This window comes from Hypanus sabinus, chromosome 5 (assembly GCF_030144855.1).
Source record: "Hypanus sabinus isolate sHypSab1 chromosome 5, sHypSab1.hap1, whole genome shotgun sequence".
Lineage (NCBI taxonomy): Eukaryota > Metazoa > Chordata > Chondrichthyes > Myliobatiformes > Dasyatidae > Hypanus > Hypanus sabinus.
This window is the reverse complement of record NC_082710.1, coordinates 66,116,363-66,130,318: the sequence shown is the minus strand read 5'-3', so window position 1 is coordinate 66,130,318 and position 13,956 is coordinate 66,116,363. Positions and strand designations below refer to the sequence as shown.

At 42.6% G+C, this 13,956-nt stretch overlaps 1 protein-coding gene across 1 annotated transcript in view; it reads right to left on the bottom strand.

Annotated features, from left to right (window-relative positions):
* The window catches only part of LOC132393711 (FERM and PDZ domain-containing protein 1-like), a 141,913-nt gene that overhangs the window by 41,563 nt on the left and 86,394 nt on the right, over positions 1-13,956 (bottom strand). The window contains exons 8-9 of the mRNA XM_059969117.1: positions 11,376-11,495; positions 5,001-5,137 (exon numbers count right to left, since the gene is read on the bottom strand). Of these exons, the coding sequence (XP_059825100.1) occupies positions 5,001-5,137; positions 11,376-11,495 (257 nt within the window). The remainder of the gene's footprint in view (positions 1-5,000; positions 5,138-11,375; positions 11,496-13,956) is intronic.

Here is a 13,956-nt window from a genome sequence, read left to right as displayed (position 1 = left end):
CATGAAGGACCATGCTACCCAGAGGAAGCGCCAAGATGATGAGAGCTGTGGTCCGACTATAACAGCTTTTGTCAGCAACAAATCTGAGAAAGCTTCTGATATGTTAATCAGGCAGTTATTTGTGAAATGTGGTTTGGTTTTAAGCTGTAAGATAATTCAAAAAGCTTCAAGAAAGTTGCAGACATTCAGCTTTTGGGAGTGTGAGGAACCAGAATCTACTCTGTGTGCCTTAAGGTTATTGCATGAACTTCAAGTGAGAGACAAAAAGCTGCGTGTAAAAGTACCAAAGCCCAGCTGGATGAACGGAAGGCCAAAAAGAAAGGAGTCAATGGAGATAGAGAAACAGGATTCATCAGATGATGATGTGGATGAGGAAACCAAGAGGAGAGATCAGATCATAAAGGGAGCAGTGGAAGGAATAATAAGAAAATTCACAGGTTTCAGAGCTACATTTAATGTCAGACAAATGTATACAATATACATCCTGAAATGTTTTTTCTTCACAACCTTCCACAAAATCAGAGGAGTGCCCCAAAGAATGAACAACAGTTGAATGTTAGAACCCAAAGTCCCCCCCAGCTCCCTCCCTCCCGCATGTAAGCGGCAGCGAGCAACAATTCCACCTCCCCCCACCGGCAAAAAAAACATCAACACCCACCCACCGAGCACAAACATGAGCAAAGCAACAGTAAAGACAGAGACTTGCAGTTGCCCCCAAAGACTTTGCGTTTCACCCGGTATTTGACATACCACAGGCTCTCTCTCTCTCTCCCTGATAAGGGAGAAAGAAATGTCTCCGTTTCACAGTGAGAACTGTGTTGAACTTATCAATCACCCATCTGTGGACATTTTCTGGAGGTCCAGGATCCGTATGCTCCACGACCGCTGGACTAAGTGTGTAAATGTAGGAGGGGACTATGTTGAAAAATAAATGTGCGAGGTTTTCTAAAATTGACTCCTTCTACCTTAGGCCACAAGCTCATCAATCACCCCTTGTATATGTCACCATATACAATCCTGAGATTGATTTTCTTGTGGGCATGCTCAATAAATCCATAATAGAATAATAACCATAATGGAATCAATGAAAGACCACACCAACTTGACTGTTCAACCAGTGTGCAAAAGACAACAAACTGTGCAAATACAAAAAGAAAGAATTAACAATAATAAATAAATAAGCAATAAACATCGAGAACATGAAACAAGGAGTACTTCAAATTGAATCCATAAGTTGTGGGAAAATTTCATTGATGGGGCAAGTGGAGTGAAGTTATCTTCCTTGGTTCAAGAGTCTGATGATTGAGGGGTAAGGACTGTTCCTGAACCTGGTGGTGTGAGTCCTGAAGCTCCTGTACATAAGAACATAAGAAATAGGAGCAGGAGTAGACCATCTGGCCCATCGAGCTTGCCCTGCCATTCAATAAGATCATGGCTGATCTGTTTGTAAACTCAGCTCCATCTACCTGCCTTTTCTCCATAACCCTTAATTCCCTTACTACGTAAAAACCTATCTAACTGTTTCTTAAATATATTTGGTGAGGAAGCCTTGACTGCTTCCCTGGGCAGAGAATTCCACAGGTTCACCACTCTCTGAGAAAAACAGTTTCTCCTCATCTCCGTCCTAAATCTTCTCCCCTGAACCTTGAGGCAATGTCCCCTAGTTCCGGTCTCACCTACCAATGGAAACAACTTTCCTACTTCTATCTTATCTATCCCTTTCAAAATTTTGTGTTTCTATAAGATCCCCTCTCATTCTTCTGAACTTCAGAGAGTATAGTCCCAGGCGACTCAAACTCTCCTCGTAGGTTAACCCCTTCATTCCTGGAATCAACCTGGTGAACCTCCTCTGCACTGCCTCCAAAGCCTGTATATCTTTCCTCAAGTATGGACACCAGAACTGCACACAGTACTCCAGATGCAGCCTCATCAGTACCCTGCATAGTTGCAGCATGACCTCCCTGCTTTTGAATTCAATCCTTCTAGCAATGAAAGCCAACATTTCATTTGCCTTCTTACCTGCAAGCCAACTTTTTGCGATTCATGAACAAGCACTCCCAAGTCCCTCTGCACAACAGCAAGCTGCAATCTTTCACCATTTAAATAATAATCTGCTCTTCTATTATTCCTTCCAAAGTGGATGATCTTGCATTTACCAACATTGTATTCCATCTGCCAGACCTTGGCAAACTCACTTATATCCCTCTGCAGACTCTCCACATCCTCTGTACAATTTGCTTTTCCACTCAGTTTAGTGTCATCAGCAAATGTTGCTACGCTACTCAGTCTCCTCTTCCAAATCATCAATGTAAATGGTAAACAGCTGCGGGCCCAGCACTGACCCCTGTGGCAACCCACTCACCACTGACTGCCAACCGGAGAAATACCCATTTATACCAAATCTCTGCCTTCTGTTGGTTAACCAATCCACTATCCATGCCAATACACTTTCTTCGACTCCGTGCATCCTGAAATGAGTAACTTGGTAAGTCATTTCACAGGTTAGTTAAGGGTTAACCACATCGATTAGCCTGAAGTCTTAATAAAGGCCAGAGTGCATATGGACATTAGAATAAAATAGATTTTTACTTGGATTTAATTTCTCCAGCTGCTGAGATTTGAGTTAGAGTTAGTTGATGTATAGTTCAGCCTTCAGGATAAGAGTCCTGTAATAATTTCTTGCTTCCACTTGAGTTCTTGAGAGTCCTGAGGTCACTGATTAGATCTACAGACTCTGCTACAAGGCACAAGGGGGCTTCACATGAGGTGTAGGTGATAGTTTGAACTGCTGTGGGTTCCTTCTGCTCAAATCAAAGAAAATTGAAGTACTTAGTGTCTTTCCAAATTCATCACCCTCCTGTTTCCCCAGTCATAGAGTCAAAGCTGGTAACTGGAGAACGGAGTTTGGTGTTATAGAGTCATTGAACACTACAGCACGGAAACAGGCCCTTTGGCCCATCTAGTCAGTACCAAACTATTAATGTGCCTAGACTCATCAACCCAGACCATTGCCCTCCTACCCCTCCCATCCATGTACCTATCCAAATTTCTTTTAAATTGGGAAATCGAACCCACATTCAAAACTTCCACCTACAGCTCATTCCACACACTTACCACCCTCTGAGTGAAGAAATTCCCCCGCACATTCCTCTTAAACATTTCACCATTCACCCTTAACCCATGATTTCTAATACTAGTCTCACCCAGCCTCTCTTGAAAACGCCTATCTACGCTCCTCATAATTTTGACCTCTATCAATTCTCCACTTGCTCTTCGATGCTCTAGGGAATAAAGTTCTAACCTATGCAACTTTTCCCCATAGCTCAGCTCTTCAAGTCCTGGCAACATTCTTGTAAATTTTCTCTGAACTCCTTAAATCTTATTGACGTCATTCCTGTAGGTAGGTGACTAAAACTGGACTCATCCTCCAAATTAGGCCTCACAAAATCTTATACAACTTTAACATAGCATCCCATTCCCTGTACTCAATATTATGAAGGCCAATGTTCCAAAAGCTTTCTTTACAACCATGTTTCATTACAACTTGTGCTACCATTTTCAATGAATTATGGATCTCTATTCCCAGATCCTTCTGTTCTACTGCACTCCTACCCGGTGCCCTACCGTTTCTCCATAGAGAATGCATGTATACTGTGTTATACAACCACTACATACAGATATCCACAGCAGAGTACATTTTAAATAGCCTCATTGCTGTTGAGGCTTTCCTACTCTTGTTGGATATCATCTTTCCCAACAAGGGGGGGGGGTCACTCTGCTTGGCAGGTGGGACATGTTGCTGTGAAACAACCTCAGGTTCTGGGGCCTCCTCCGTGGTAGTTTAGGAGTTGACTCTGAGACTTTAGGAAGTGGTTCTGACAGCTCTGGACATCTTGATTCTTCCTTTTTTCTTCTTCTAGCTTGTGCGTCTTGATTTTGGGAAGGTGCACTTAGTTCACTAGAGAATTTCACTGGGTGGAGCTGAGAAGGTTAATGGCGCCTAACGGTGACTCCTTTGTTTGCATCTTCGGAAACAGCTCTATTACCATCTTTAAAATCTCTGTTTCTCCCTTTCAGGGTTCTTTTGAAGACCCTGACCTGGAGTTACGCTCTGTCTTCAGTTCTTTGCAGGAACGGGGCCCACTCTCGGGGTCTCACAACGGGTTGTCATCCGACGTGCCAAGGGTTCGGCCTAAGAGTTCAGTTCGCCTTTGGAGGCCTAGGATCTCGGGGCTCTGGAGACGGGCGGATCGAAGGTCGGTGTCCCTGACCGGTGTGTCATAGGAACTGGAAGATCGTTTGTTTGGCACACCAAGGGCACAGCCTATGAGCTTGGCTCACCTTTGGAGGCCTAGGATCTCGGGGCTCTGGAGACGGGCGGATTGAAGTCGGAGTCACGGCAGGAGATCCGTGTGTCGTTGGGGGAGTCGGAAGATCTATGGCTGTGTGCCCAGACCCGAGATCTTTGGGAGCAGAGCTCGAAAAAAATGACGGAATGGACTTTTAACATCATAACCAGCGAGTTGTTTCTGAAACAACTGTGAAACACATGAGTTATACAGCTCTCGTTACATGCACATGCAGGTCAACTCTGAGTGATTATGCAGAAAGTTTGAAGTTAATAACTCATCTCCTACTACCTTAGGCCACGAACTTATCAATCACCCCTCGTATGTACTTTGATAATAAATGTACTTTGAAGCTCTGCTTTCAGATGATATTACAATCTGAGAGCAAGCAGATAAGAAATTCTAAGGAAGCTAACAACATATTGTTAAGGGACACCAGACGGAATGATACAGACATGAAAACTGTTGAATCTATGACAGTCTTGTAAAGACTGAGAACTGTAGGTGCACACTTACATTTACTAAAATATCATTTGAGCACGGCCTGAGGGCAAGTTTAAAGCGTATCTAAGGAATGGGGCAAGTTTAAAGCGTATCTAAGGAATGGGGCAAGTTTAAAGCGTATCTCAGGAATGGGGCCTGCTAACTTACTCAATGTACTTGATGGAGATTTTCTGGGACTGCTTGGAGCTGAGGATACATTCCTGAATCTGCAGTGCTGCCAGCCGGATTGCAGTGCTGCATTTCATCTCCACAGCAAACCTCTCCTGCAGCACGTCATTGCAGCTCTGTAAAGGAGAGGTTCGTTAAACTCACCAGCTACTGCACTTGTCATCATTCGTAAACAGTGTTATAAAATAAAACAACTGAGCACGAGCACGACATCATTACACCCATTGCTCATTGACCAGTTCAATGAAAAATGTGATGCAAGTCGACCTACTCCATCCATTTTCCTGTAAAATTGTATTTTTAAAAATCTCGGTTATTTTATATTGATTATCTGCTACCCCCATCCTTTGAGAGACTGAATTCAACAAGTTATTTTCTAAAAAGATTCGCTGTCTGCCTCCAGTTTCTTTAGCTATTGTCTTAAACCTGGGCCCTCTGGTAAAGACCCTCCAACCAATGGAAACAGCTTCTCCCTGTTTATCAGAAGTCCAATAATTTTGAACATCTAAGATAAAAGTTCTAGTATGCTTGTATGTTCTATGGAGAAGCATCATGGTTTCGGCCCAAAACGTCGTCACTACCTCCTCCCATAGATGCTGTCTGGCCCGCTGAGTTCTGCCAGCATTGTGTGTTTTTACATATATAAGTGATTGTTTATGAATGTTACCTTAACAAATCACAGTTTGTTGGCATACAGCAGATCCAGACCTGCCAGACAAGTCTCTCTCTGATCTACATTTCACACTCCTCCATTCTTTTGTTTAGGCCCTTTGTCTATGTTCTCACTCTCTTGTTCACTCATTGATCAGATAACCTTGTTTACGCTTTATCCCTATGGTCACGCTTGTTGTAACCTGTCAGAGACCTCCCCAACCACCGACCTCCCTTCAGTTTAACAAACTTCTTTCCCAGTCCTGGCAAAGTCTCTTTGACCTGAAACATTAGCTCAGTTTCTCTTTCTACAAATGTGACCTGATCTGCTTACCATTCTAAGCATTTTCTATGTTTTACTTTTACTTTTAAATTTCCAACATCTGCTATTGTATTTTTAACTTTAGTGCATCACACCTTCTCTGGTTCTGCCCTGTAGCAGACGTGATACAGACCCCGAGCTCGATGTTCTCTATTGGACTTCTCAGTTTCAATCCTGACCCAAAACGTTGACTGCTTCATTCAACAGATGCTGCCCGACCTGCTGAGTTCATCCAGCTTTTTTGTACATCTCAGTTTCAATAAGACTGATAGATTAGTGTTCTAGCCAATTGGCCCTCATTCATGTTTTATCCTAAACAGCAAGGCTATGTGTATAAACTAGGAAATTAGAGGCAACACAGTAGTTAAGGGGAATTTAATCTAAATATAGAATATTCATTACTGCATGCTGTGTCACATGATGTGGGTGACCATGGCCTTTCAAAGATTGTTGGGCTGGTGTCAGTCATCACAGAACCAGAGCTTGTGATATACACCAGCTTCTCATTCGACCATCTACCACCTGCTCCCAGGGCTTCCCGTGGCCCTTCGGGGGGCTAAGCCAGGACTGCACCTTACCTAGGGGTGATCTGCAAGCACGTTACACCTCCTTTGGTCAAGGCATATCTCCACCCCGCCACAATATAGGTAAACAGGCCGAAAGAGTTGACATATTGTGGAGGGCCAAACCAGCGTGCTGAACAATGACTAGAGAAACAAGCTACCTTAGATCCAGTGCAGAGAACAATCTCATGAATAATCCGGAAGTTAAAGTATCTTTAAGAACAAGGGATTGTATGATAGGACATTGCACAAAGATCGGAAATAGAAACATAGAAAATCTACAGCCCATTACAGGCCCTTCAGCCCACAATGTTGTACCGACCGTGTAACCTACTCTAGAAGCTGCCTAGTACTTCCCTACTGCATAGCCTTCTATTTTACTAAGCTCCATGTACCTATCTTAGAGTTTCTTAAAGAAATTATTGAGTTAAATCTGAAATAAGGATCTTAAATCTAAATGAAGGAAACTAGATTTGAGTCCTGATTTGGCCATAATAGTTTGGGCAACTACGTTAAAATGCATGACAGTAAATATGCAGCAGTTAACATTTAAAGATATAATGCATTGTTTACAATAAGCAGATGTTACTTTAATACACAAAAATCCAGGAGAAATTGTGTTCCCGAAGGAGCTAAAATAGATATAAAGGAAGGGTTTTTTAATGTTGCAACAAGGGGAGTAATCCTGAGGATTGGAAGATTTCAGAGTTAAGTAATGGAAAAGCAAGGTAGTGTGAAGGAAGAGGAAAGTACAATATGAAACTGATCTGCAAGATCTTCTATAGCCACGTGAAAAGGAACAGGTTGCCAAAAGCATCTTTCGATTCCTTACAGACCCAGTTAGCTGAAATTATACCGAAAATTAGGAAATGGCTAATAAATTAAACAAAGATTTTTTGTTTGTGAATAGAAGCAGGGCAAATCTTTTGGAAACAGTAGAGCAACCAAATTGAAATGAATGAGGAGATCAAAGAAATTAGTGCTGGGAAAAATAGTGTTAAAGAAATGAATGAGATGAAATGTAATAAAACCCTAGCAGCTGTTGCACTGGAAAAGTTAACACTCGTGTTCACCTTCCAAACTTCTGTAGTTTCAAGAACGGTCCCAACAGATTGGAAAGTGGAAAATCTAACTACTAAGTTTACAGTAGCCAGGATGTAGGTTACAAATTACAATGGGAGATAGAAAAAGCATGTCCAAGGGGCAATGTTACAGTGGTCATGTGGGATTTCAATATGCAGGTAGATTGGGAAAATCAGGTTGGCGCTGGTTCGCAAATGAGAGAATCTGTGGAATACCTATGAGAAGGCTTTTTAGAGCAGCTTACAGTTGAGCTGACTTGAGGAACAGCTTTTCTGAATCATGTGCTGGATTTGATTAAGGAACTTATGGTAAAGGAACTGTTAGGAGTCAGAAATCATAATATGATAGAATTCACCCTGGAATTTGAGAGGGAGAAGTAAAGTCATATGTATCAGTGTAGCTGTGGAGTAAAGGGATTTGAGAGAGGAGCTGGCTGAAGTTGACTGGAACGGGACACTAGCAGGAATGATGGCAGAACAGCAATAGCTGCAAGTTCTTGTGGGTAGAGCACCAGTCTTCATTGTGGAAGACACTAGCAGCATGCTGGGAGTTTGTGAGAGTCAGGAGCAGAAGTGAGTGCAGTTGCTATTATTATTGAGAAGGTGCTTGGGAAACTGAAAGGTCTGAAGTCACCTGGACCGGATGGACTACACCCCAGGGTTCTGAAGGAGGTGTCTGAGGAGATTGTGGAAGCATTAGTCATGATCTTTCAAGAATCATTAGGTTCTGGCATGGTTCCAGAGGATAAGAAAATTGAAAAAGTCATTCCACACTTCAAGAAGGGAGGGAGACAGAAGAAAAGAAATGATAGGCCTGTCGGTCTGACCGCAGTGGCAGGGAAGATGTTGGATTCGACTGTTAGTGATGTGGTTTCAGGGTACTTGGAGGCACATGATAAAATAGGCCAAAGTTAGCAAGGTTTCTTTAAGGGAAAATCTTGCCTGACAAATGTTGGAATACCTTGAGGAAATAACAAGCAGGATAGACAAAGGAGATTCGGTGAATGTTGCGTACTTGGATTTTCAGAAGGCTAAGTTGCCTCATATGATAAGAGCCCATGATATTACAGAATAGATACTAGCATTGGCTGACTGGTAAAGATTTAGATGAATTGATGGCATTGTGACCAAGTTTGCGGACGATACAAAGATAAGTGGAAGGCAGATTGTGTTGAGGAAGCAGGGGGGCTGTAGAAGGATTTAGACAGATTAGGAAAATGGGTGAAGAAGTGGCATTTGGAATACAGTGTTGGGAAATGCAATGATAGTGTTCGTTTTGAGAAGACTAGAATATAAAAGCAAGGATGTAATGTTGAGGCTTTCCAAGGCACTGGTGAGGCCTCACTTACAGACTGCGAGCAGTTTTGGGCCCCTTAAGAAAGGATGGAGAGGATTCAAAGGAGATTCACAAGAATGATTTTGGGAATGAAAAGCTTTTTGTATGAGGAGTAATTAATAGCTCTGAGCCTTTACTCACTGGAATTTAGAAGAATGAGGAGGGATCTCATTGAACCTATCGAATGTTGAAAGGCCAGAAAAAGCAGCATTTTCCAGTGGCCACCCATTTTAATTCCACTTCCCATTCCCATTCCGACACATCAGTCCATGGCCTTCCTCCACTGTCACCAGGGGGCCACACTGAGCACTTTATATCTCTTTTGGATAGCCACCAACCTGATGACATGAACATCAATTTTTCAAACTTCCAGTAATTCCCCACCCCTCACCATTCCCCATCCCCATTTCCCTCTCTCACCTTATCTCCTTGCCTGCCCATCACCTCCCTCTGGTGCTCCTCCCTCCCTTTCTTTCTCCATGGCCTTCAGTCCTCTCCCATCAGATTTCCATTTCTCCAACCCTGTATCTCTTTCACCAATCAACGTCCCAGCTCTTTACTTCACCATTCCCCCCTCCTGGTTTCACCTATCACTTTGTGGTTCTTCCTCCCCTCCCCCCCCCCACCTTTCTTACTCTCACTTCTCATCTTTTTTCCTTCAGTCCTGCTGAAGGGTCTCGGCCCGAAACATCAGTCTTTTCCGTAGTTGCTGCCTGGCCTGCTGAGTCCCTCCAGCATTTTGTGTATGTTGTTCAGATTTCCAGCAGCTGTAGAGTTTCCCTTGTTCTAGAGAGAGTAGATGTGGAGAAAACATTTCCTGTGGTGGGGAAGTCGAGGACCAGAGGGCACAGACTCAGAATGAAGGGGCGTCCATTGAGAACAGAGATGAGGAGGAATTTCTTTAGCCAGACGGTGGGAATCTGTGGAATTCATTGCCACAGGTGGCTGTGGAGGCCATGTCATTGGGTCTCACTTAGTCAGGACACTTAGTCAGTCTCACTTAGTCAGGACAGGAAAGGTTTTGGGGAGAAGGCAGGTGAATAGGGCAGAGAGGGAAATTGATAAGCCATGTTGAAATGGTGGAGCAGATTCAATGAGTTTTAATTCTGTCCCTATGGTAATATATTCAAGTTTGATGAGAATACTCAGATGAGAGGCAGTATAGTTTGTAAGGTGATTGCAGAGGGATTTCAAGGGCATATACAGTAGAGATACTTAGTGAGGGCAAGACAGAAGAAATACGATTTGGAAAGTGTGAAGTTCTCCACTTGGAAAGAGAAAAAAAGTAAAATAGCAAAGTATTTTAAAATCATTGACAGATTGAACAATGTTGCTATTCAGTAGAACTAGGATGCCCTTGAGTACGAGTCACAGGAAGGACAGATGCAACAAACAATTGGAAGACAAATGATCCATTGCCATTATTGCAAAGATATTTGTGAGTAATTTGAGTAGACCCCTCTTGCTCCAATTATACAGAGTCCTTGTGAGATCACGTAGGAGTATAATGTATAGGCCTGGAAGGTAGAGGGAGTGTGGCAAAAGTTCACTAGATTAATTCCTGGGTTGGGGAGTAGGGTAGTGGTTTATTTTGTGAGGGGCAATGAAGAGGAGTAGGGCTATACTCTCTTGAGCTTAGAAGAATGAAAATACTATTTCTTAATACATGCAATATTCTTACAAGATTAAAGCAGAGATTATGTTTCCCTTGATTGAAGTATCTACCACCTGAGTTACATTCTCAAAATTAAGGAACAAGCCTACAGGACTAAAATGAGAAAAGCAACCATCATCCAGAGGGCAATGCATCTTTGGAAAGTTAAAGCCCCGAAGGCATATCCAACTCAGCGTGCTCAAGGGAGAGATTTTTTTTAATCATTGGAATCAAGGGATATAGGTTGTGTGGAGCAAATTTTCACTAAGTTAAAAGATCATCCATGAGCTTGTTGCAAGGTGGGGCAGAATCAAAGACACATGGGCTACTTTCCTATGTAGCTACATGAATGGGAGTTGTGACTAATCATGCAATCAATCTTTTTCAATTAGCCCACCAGAGACTTAAATATGAGCAAGATAGATTCAGCTGATATAAAGAGCAGGGAGCTGGAGATGTAAAGGTACCTTCCCTCCCTAATCTTGCTATATTACCACATATAGTTTTTCAAAGTATTCACGCACTATATCCTGAAATGATAACTTCAAAAGGAAATCTATCAAGCTTTTATTTCAAGAAATCAATACTATTTCCTTCCTTTGATGCCGGCCAGGGAATCGGTTCCATGGTCAACTACTAAAATATTATTTCCACAGTTTAGTTTTGGCAGGGTGAAATATTTGGTCATGATCATAGCCATGGTATTTATACAGGGTTTGTTGTGGCAACTCAAAGCTCAAACATACCTGCAAGTAGAGGTAATCAAAGGTAACTGGATCATCTTGTAAAACTACAAGGGGATCTCTAGGCAGGAAACACACTCTGAAGAGACACTTATAATCACGGGGTTCACGTTTCTGTACAACCTATAACAGGGCAGAAAACATTTACAAATTCAAGTAAGTTAAATAATTGTGAAATAATTAAGAATTAATTTTCTTTAGAGTTTTGTCATAACACAAGTGCGTTTGTATACAGAATTATTTTAGCAAACTTCCCTGTATACAATATTAACAGCAAGTTTTTGCAGAGTATGAAATTGTAAACAATTCAGATTTAGGGAAATGAATATTAGATAATAGAGCTGAAAGAATGTTCTGCACTGCATTTAGAGGCTGTCCCCAAGTTATAAATAGGCTCTGTTTTTGTCAGATGTCCATAAGATGATCTTGTCCGTGTCAAAAAATAAGCAAAATCACTTGATATAGTAACCACTCCTCCACGGTGTTGTAATGAAAGGCATCAAAAGCACACAGGCCTGATAAAAAAAAGAACAATTTCTAAAAGTAGAGACTAATTCTGCCAATAAGAGTAAATTTAGGTACGTACAGTCAATCTTTGAATGTAATATTATGGGAGTTTGTTCATAAATAGGAGTATCAATAAATCAGACATTAATCACGATCTCCCACAGCCCCAGATGACGCTGTGCTTTCAGTCTCTGAGGCCAATCCGAGAGCATCCTTCAGGAGGGTGAACCCACAGAAAGCATCCGGTCCAGACGGGGTACCTGCACGAGTACTAGAGACTGGCTGGAGTGTTCACTGAGGTCTTTAACTTGTCACTTGGCAGTCTGAGGTACCCACCTGCTTCAAGCAGACTTCTGTTTTATCAGTGCCCAAGAAGAATGTGGTCATCTGCTCAGTGACTATCGTCCAGTGGCACTTAGGTTTACAGTACTTCGAGAGGTTGGTGATGAAACATATCAACTCCTGCCTCAGAAGCAACTTAGATCTGCTCCAATTTCCCTACCATCACAGCAGGTCAACAGCAGATGCCATTTCATTGGCTCTTCAGTCAACCCTGAAGCATCTCTAGATAGTGAAGATGCATATGTCAGGATGCTCTTCATTAACCAGAGTTCAATACTATCATCCCCTCAAAAATAACAAGCTTCAAATTGTAGGCCTCAATTCCTCCATGTGTGACTGAATCCTCATTTTCCTCACTTGCAGACCCAGTCAGTTCGGAGGTTCACAAAGATGATTCCAAGAATGAAAGGGTTATCATATGAGGAACGTTTGATAGCTCTGGGTCTGTACTCACTGGATTTAGAAGGAGGTGGGGGAGGGGATTTCATTGAAACATTTCAAATGTTGAAAGGCCTGAACAGAATAGATGTGGAAAGGATGCTTTCCATGGTGGGGGAGTTTAGGACAAGAGGACACAGCCTCAGGATAGAGGGGTGTCCATTTAAAACAGCGATGCAGTGGAATTTCCTTAGCCAGAGAGTGGTGAATTTGTAGAATTGGTTACCACAGGCAGCTGTGGACAACAGGTCATTGGGTGTATTTCAGATAGAGATTGATCAGTTCTTGATTGGACACAGCGTCAAAGGTTAAAGGGAGAAGGCCGGGGAGTGGAAAAAAGATCAACCATGATTGAATGGCGGAGAGGCTTGATGGGCCAAATAGCCTCATTTTGCTCCTATGACTTATGGTCTTATGGATTGGCAGCAACATCTTCTACATAATCTCCCACAGCACAACCGTTCCACAAGGCTGTGTGCTTACTCACTTTCCACATATGACTGTGAGGCCAAGCACAGCTCCAATGTCATATTCATGTTTGCTGACGACTACACTGTCACAGACTGAATCAAAGGTGGTGATGAATCCGCTGTCAGGAGAAAGGTTGAAAGCCTGGCTGAGTGGTGCCACAACAACAACCAAGAACAGAGATAATTGTTGACTTCAAGAGGAGGAAACAGGAGGTGCTAAACCAGTCCACAGTGGGGATCAGAGGTGGAGAGTATCAGCAACTTTAAATTCCTTGGCATTATCATTTCAGAAGATTTGTCTTGGGTCCAGCACCTAAGTGCCAGTATGAACAATTCACAGCAGTACTTCTGCTTTCTTAAAAGTTTGAGAAGATTCGGTATGTCATCTAAAACTTTAACTGACTTCTATAGATGTGTGGTGGACAGTATATTGACTGGCTGCATCACAGCCTGGTATGGAAACACCAAAGCCCTTGAACAGAAAATCCTAAAAAAAAGTCATGGATACAGCCCAGTCCATCACAGGTAAAGGCCTCCCACCACAGAGCACATCCACATGGAGTGTTGTCACAGGAAAGCAGCATCCATCATCCAGGACCCCCACAATTCAGGCCATGATCTCTTCTCACTGCTGCCATCAGGAAGAAGGTACGGCAGCCTCAAGACCCACAACAGTAGGTACAGAAACTGTTATTACCCCTCACTCATCAGGCTCTTGAACCAGAGGAGATAACGTCACTCACCTTCACTCAACCCATCACTGAGCTGTTCCCACAACCTATGGACTCACTTTCATGGACTCTTCAACTCATGTTTTTGATATTTAT